The following is a 6,442-nucleotide window of genomic DNA, read 5'->3' on the forward strand; positions in this document are numbered from 1 at the left end:
TGTCAAAAGACTTCCTACCTCAGCTTCACTGTTATCCCATTCAAGCTCAAGCGTGGTAGAGGTCTTGGAAACGAGACGCAAGTTCTTGGGGGCATCAATCTCTGAGAAAAACGATAAAGCTGACAATGTTGGGGACACTGAGACCCATTCTCAGAGATTGTGAACAAGCAAACAACAAACACAGGTCACATTAAATTGTCAGTTACTCATATTTAGCTCTTCATGTTCATCAAACACATTTCTCTTTGTATTTTTATAAGGTGTATCCTCTTCAGTTTTCTGTAGATTTTACTTCAAGTATCAACCACAAATAGATATTTAATGTGTAAATATGGCATCAGCGGGGAAAAACAAATCAGCATAGTGTTTCCATAAATAAGTACAAACTTTAGGAACGTAAACATTCCCCTGAACAGATGTTCACTACTCCCTCCAATACAGATAAAAAGTGTGGCGTATATTAGGCCATATGTCATTACTGTTCTACTCTCAGAGGCAGACGCAGGATCACACACACCAGTATCACCACATCTGCTTGCTGTCAGACCTCACCGGTAGTAAATTCAGTGGAAATGGATCCGCTCTCGTTTCCTCTTCTCACGCCGCTCACTGTCACCTCGTAACGCGAGCCAGGACGCAGGACCTGTGGAGAGGAAAAAAACCCAAAACAACAGAGGCCGTTTAGTCTGTGTATAATCTCTTTGCATTATGTTTTTTTATGTGTTTGTTTTCTATTTGTTTTATCTCCAGACACAGAAGGCAGACAGACTGTGAGATTAGATCGTTTAACAAGCATGGCAAGTACAAACACAGACACACACACACACACACAGATATACTGGTAATACTATACTTGTGACCTATAATGACTCTAGCCAAGTCTCATTTCAAAGCACACGCACCTGCAGAGAGTACTGGCTAAGTGTGGGCTGGAGGCGGAAGGTGGTCCGTGGCCCTTCTCCTCCCACGAGGCCGTAACGCAACACAATCTGATCAATCTTTGCCCTCGGTGGCGTCCACTCCACAAATGCCACTGTGTCCGACACGTCACGCACAATCAGCTGAGTGGGACCATCGATTACTGCAAAACAAAGAAAATGTCTAATTATAAGGTCCCTTGGTGATGTTGTTACAAACAAAGCACAGTCACCAGGGTGCGGTTTCTTTGTTAACCTTTCCGAACTTGGATGAAGTACATGTTGACCAGGCTGGGTATTAAAATTGAATGCCAAACTATTACTTGACAATTACTATTACAAGTTATGATCTCTTAATTTTTCACAACGCACTTGTGTTTTATCATAGTTTAAAAAAGTTAACTTTCATTATATGCAAAGTTAAATACTTCACTTGAGGATGGCCCCAAAGCAAATCAATCCCCACACACGCCCACATTAATAGAGATAAAAATAGTCTGGAGAAATAACTGTCTGGTTTTGGATAGATAATTTTTTATTTCGTGACAACTGTACGAGAGGTGACTTTCTTTATGGCTTAAGAATCTAAAAAGCTTTTAGGCTAAGGGGTATTTATTATTAGAGGCATGGCTGCTTTGACTGATTTGTGCTGCGAGCTGTGTGCGAATTCAAGGCACTTAACTTGACCACTCAACCGGTGTTGGTGCTTTTCGGGGCATTTTAAATGTAATTAAAATAATATGGCTTGTTGAGCAGCTGATTATACTTTTGTAGTTAAAAAAAAAAAAAGGTTTTAAAATGGGGCTTAACCAATGCCTGAATACATAAAGTAATAATATAGAGAATCTATAGTTTAGACCAGTTGGAGAGACATCCCCAGAAAGAAACTGTCAGATGGTAAACATTTGAACAGATTATTTACTGAATAGCATTTAATCTGTCATTTGATCCCAAACAAGCTGAACCCCTAAAATGTAATCTAATCCCAAGAGGATGTAGTGTCATCGCCTTGAATTTTCTGGAGCGCTGGATGTGGATTTGATATCAGTGAAAGCTGTTCTGACAGCCAGTCACGAAAAACATATCAGACCTGACGCACGCTGAGACAGTAGGATTTATCTGCGTGAAAGGGTTAAAACATAAGCCGTGATTAAAGTCTTTCCATGCTGATTGCTAGAAAACAACACTTATCAAGTTCGCAGAGCTCAAAATACATCAAGGCAAAACACAAATGTCTGACAGAGGAGGGATTCACTAAACATTTTCTCTGCACTTGTTACAGCATCTACGCCAATACACAGACATTTTGTCAAGGTAATGGGGTGTTAGAGAATGTGATAATTAGCACTTTATTTCATTAACCTGTTAATTACCTCTTTCCGCAGAAGCTACGGTTTAACATCTGCTGCATTTAGCATATTGTCTGGGAGAATGAAGGAGCGTTTGATCTCAAATTGAAACTTTTCGGCATAAATTTGCTGCCGTTAAAAGAAGTTCAGAGCTTAAAATGAAATGGCATTCTCGCACAGTTCGTGGCACTTAATTTGAAGTAATCAGCTTTTTGGTTCCGTTTGAAAAATGCGTGAAATTTTTAAATGTTGAGGTACTGACCAACAGAAAACTCCACAATGGATAGTTCAGTATACATATTTTTTAATTGAAAGCACCATGCTGTGCTGTAAAACCATAATTATTTTCCACTGCTCAACCCTGTGGGAACTCAGGTGAAAGGCAGATCTCACATACTGGGTGATGTAGAGCCAGTTTTCTTTTCTTTCAAACCTTTTTTTCTCTTCTTTTTAATTTTCTGAGGTCTAAATAAAGTCTCAGACTAAGGCCTGACATATTGCAGGTCCGGCCTGATTCTTGATGTATTAGAAATTGGCCCCAAGGGTCTCGTCCTAGAAAGCATCCCAGGGAAGACCAGTTCCCAGATCAGCTGCGCTCACTCTCTGGCTTTACTCTGACTCCTCATGGCGCTACGTTGTCTCAGAGGAAGGATAAATCGTTGCTCTAAATTATTTAGTTACTTCAAATTTGTCTTTTCCTCTTTCTTTATCCAATACGGTGTCATAGAGTGGGCTGCCGTAAAAAAATAATGAGCGGGTGCCATGAATTATTAATCGATACTTAATTACAACCCAAGAAATGAACAAAGACTTGACAGGAAATTGATGGTGTTTTGACTGTGCATATCAGAGGCTGAATTGTTATGGAGGAGGTTTGAATTGGATCTATTACAGCTGTCTAAGTAGTGTCGCATGGGTGAGGAGTGGGGGGTGGGGTGGGGGGTGGGGGGGCAATACTTCAGTGAGGTTTACGTCAGGGGCCTAAATGGTTTGCAGAGCAAATACGTCAAGGTGACATTCGCTGCTTTGCTGAGCGTACAGTGAGTCGGGAGCGTGCAGGGAAAGCTGTGCTACGGTTTATGTCGAAGTGATTAGCTAATTAACTGATTAACAGAAAACTTTTTGTAAACATTTATGCAGTTTCATTAAATATTTAGGTTTAGCACAAAATATGCTAAACTGTTTCTTTTTTTCAGTTTACAATTACAAGGATTAAGCAAAATAAACGAAACAAAACCCCCAAAAATCATCAGACTGAACTTATTTTTTGGCCTAATCACGTTCCCAGTTTACCGAGGATAAAAACTGATTTAGCTTAAAAAGGTTACAAAAAAAACCCATTCCCTGCAACCCTCAACATGGTAAGCAGATTCTGAAATGGATGACTGAAAGAATTTATGGTTGATCAGCGTCGAATTTTATAATCACAATTCAAAAAAAGGTGGGACGCTGTGTAAAATGTACATAAATAGCAGAATCTCTTCTAATATTCTTAATCAAATATATAAGATCTTTAAATTGTACTATTTAATGAAAAATATTGGCTCATTTTCAATTTGAGGACCAGCTGCTTGTCCCTCTTTTGTCTGAGAGACGAGTCACTCAACAGTTGTGGGTCTTCTTTGTTTTATTTTTCATGCTTTTATGTGTTTAAACTTGGAGAAACTCTTCTACTATGAAGCCATTCTGTTGTAATAGCTGCAGTTTGTAGTTTAACATTGTCTTGCTGAAATATTCGAGGCCTTCCCTGAAAAATATGTCATCTGGATAGAAGAAAATGTTTCTTTAAAACCTGTTTACACCTTTCAGCATTCATGGCGAGCTTCCACATGTGCAAGCTGTCAGTTACATATGGCACTGCCATACCATCAAAGATGCAAGCTTTTGAACTGAGGACTGATGACAACCTTGTCATTTTTAGTCCCTCTTTAGTCCAGAGGATCTGGCATCCATGATTCTCAAAAATAATTTTAAATTTTAACCACAAAACAGTTTTCCACTTTGCCTCAGTCTACTTTAAATGAGCTTCAGCTCAGAGAAGATTATCATCACCACATATGGCTTCTTCTTTGCAGAGCAGAGCTTTAACTTGTATCTGTTGATAGCATTGTGAACTTTGTTCACATATAATGTTATTTGAAAGTGTTCCTCAGCCCATGCTGTGATTTCCATGCTGGCTGAGGGTCTGAAGATCATGCACAGTACTGAGTTTCAGTCTTGTCCCTTGCACACTGATATCTCCAGATTCTCTGCACCTTTTGAGGATAATATAGACGTACGACATATGACAACACGCATTATTCTGAAGTTGTTCCCTGATTTGTAGATGCAGTGTTTTTACAGAGCAGTGAAACTCTGCCCATCTTTTTAAAGATGATCTTTTTAGTCCTGTTCATGTTACTTACCTGTTGCCAGGTAACCGAATTATGTGCAAAACATTCCTCCAGTTGGTTTTTTTAGTACTATTTTCTTTTCAATGCTTTTGTTGGCCCATCCCAACAAAAGCAATTGTGTCATATTACTGCCATCAAATTAAAAAATAACTAATACTTCTCATGAAATAGTAAAATAACCCAGTTTAAACATTTTATACGTTTTGTATGTATGTGAATAAAATATGGATTTATGAGATTTGCAGAAAATGGCCTTTCTTTTTAACGCACATTTCGCACAGCAGCCTAACATTGAATACAAATTTTGGTGGTTATAATATTATAGCTAATTGTTGTTAATTTACAGCTTCCAAACTGAATACATACGTGTTGTGACAGTAGCTGTGACTGGCTGGCTTCGACCTTGGTCCCGGAGCGCCACCAGGTTCACTGTATATTCTTCGCCTGGCCTCAAACCAGTTTGCACAAATGACGTGATGGTGCTGGGCAGCTGTGTAGTCATCCCTCCATCATTATCCTGGAAGAAAAGCAAGGATTAAAGTGACAAAGGGGAAGGAAGAGAGAGAGAAAGCTCCTATCTGTTTTAATTTTTCAGTAAATATCAGCAACTGTGTGGCACAAACAGCGTCTCTCAGTGAAGGTAAGAAAAAGGCCCTCCCCCAATGACAGAACTTCAGCAGCTAATTTACATGCAGTACATTTTCTGTGTTGTATGCTTAAACTTTTGGAAGGTTTAGCACATTAAATTCCCAAACCGAATATCAAACGGGCTAGAGTGATATTTCTCTGGCCATGTTCTGCAAAGGCAGCACTGTGTGCGTTTCCAAAGGCGTGTCACTCATCCATACAGAGTCACAGCCATTCCCAGCTGTTCTCAGAGAGCCAGCATTGCTAATGCACTACCTGCCATCACACAGATGTTACACCCACTGCTGGTCCGAGATCTCCAAACCCCTGCGCTTTGACGGTTGCTATTAAAACAGAACATATAACAGCTTGCTGCTTTCCTGAATCAAATCTGTAATTAGAGATGTAATCCATTTAATCACCTCAGCTCCAATTACCAGGGTGGGCAGTAACACTCACAATGGTAATGTTCTAACAACAAGTGGTGTTCAATCTCAATAATAATACAGTTTCATGGAGGTAATGCTAAATTAAGCAAAATGAATCACCACAAAAGTATATCCCACTCCCATCTCATGTGTCACTTTGCTCATAATTAGTCATCATTATCTGTGCCGACAAGATCGCTTTGGCGACTTAGTCCCTTGTATTTTCTATTGCTTCCGTTTCACTGGATGAAAAGAAAATGTAGCAATTTAACTGCCCATTCATACATTCACTGTTTTCATTCTTTTCTAATGATAAGAACTAGTGGGTTTTTAGTCATCTCACAATTCAGAGGAAAAAATTCTGTACAACAAATACATCTAATTTGTTTACAGTTATCCGCGCTGAAAACTTATGTATGAAAATCATTCATTATCCTTTTTAAACAGACAGCAATAGACGGTAACAAGGAAGATCGAAGAGTTCCCCCAGCCCGACACACAAAAGTATAGTCTGTTATTCAAAGTAACGGTGACACTGCTCCCGGAAAAGACGTTCCCGTCTTTTGTCTTTTAAATGTCATGTTTAATGCTGTGAGCACAAATATCAAAAAATCATCAACTTTGTTGAGAAACACTTCCTCAAAGACTAGTAGGAGAAAGTTAACAACATGTGTGCACGAGCTCGTTTGTTATCCTCTCATTTATTAACACAATTCTTTTTAAGGTGA

The 6,442-nt window shown here is 39.1% G+C and overlaps 1 protein-coding gene across 3 annotated transcripts in view; it reads right to left on the minus strand.

The window, feature by feature from the left end:
• The window catches only part of tnr (tenascin R (restrictin, janusin)), a 198,729-nt gene that overhangs the window by 50,007 nt on the left and 142,280 nt on the right, over positions 1-6,442 (minus strand). For 2 of the 3 annotated variants that reach the window (XM_013912896.1, XM_013912893.1), the window contains exons 12-15: positions 5,026-5,176; positions 903-1,081; positions 553-643; positions 19-119 (exon numbers count right to left, since the gene is read on the minus strand). In XM_013912896.1, the coding sequence (XP_013768350.1) occupies positions 19-119; positions 553-643; positions 903-1,081; positions 5,026-5,176 (522 nt within the window). The remainder of the gene's footprint in view (positions 1-18; positions 120-552; positions 644-902; positions 1,082-5,025; positions 5,177-6,442) is intronic. The other variant, XM_005721309.1, reaches the window with a different exon arrangement.

This window comes from Pundamilia nyererei, unplaced genomic scaffold (genome assembly GCF_000239375.1).
Source record: "Pundamilia nyererei isolate P.nyererei 1_Seehausen unplaced genomic scaffold, PunNye1.0 scaffold00004, whole genome shotgun sequence".
Taxonomy (NCBI): Eukaryota; Metazoa; Chordata; class Actinopteri; order Cichliformes; family Cichlidae; genus Pundamilia; species Pundamilia nyererei.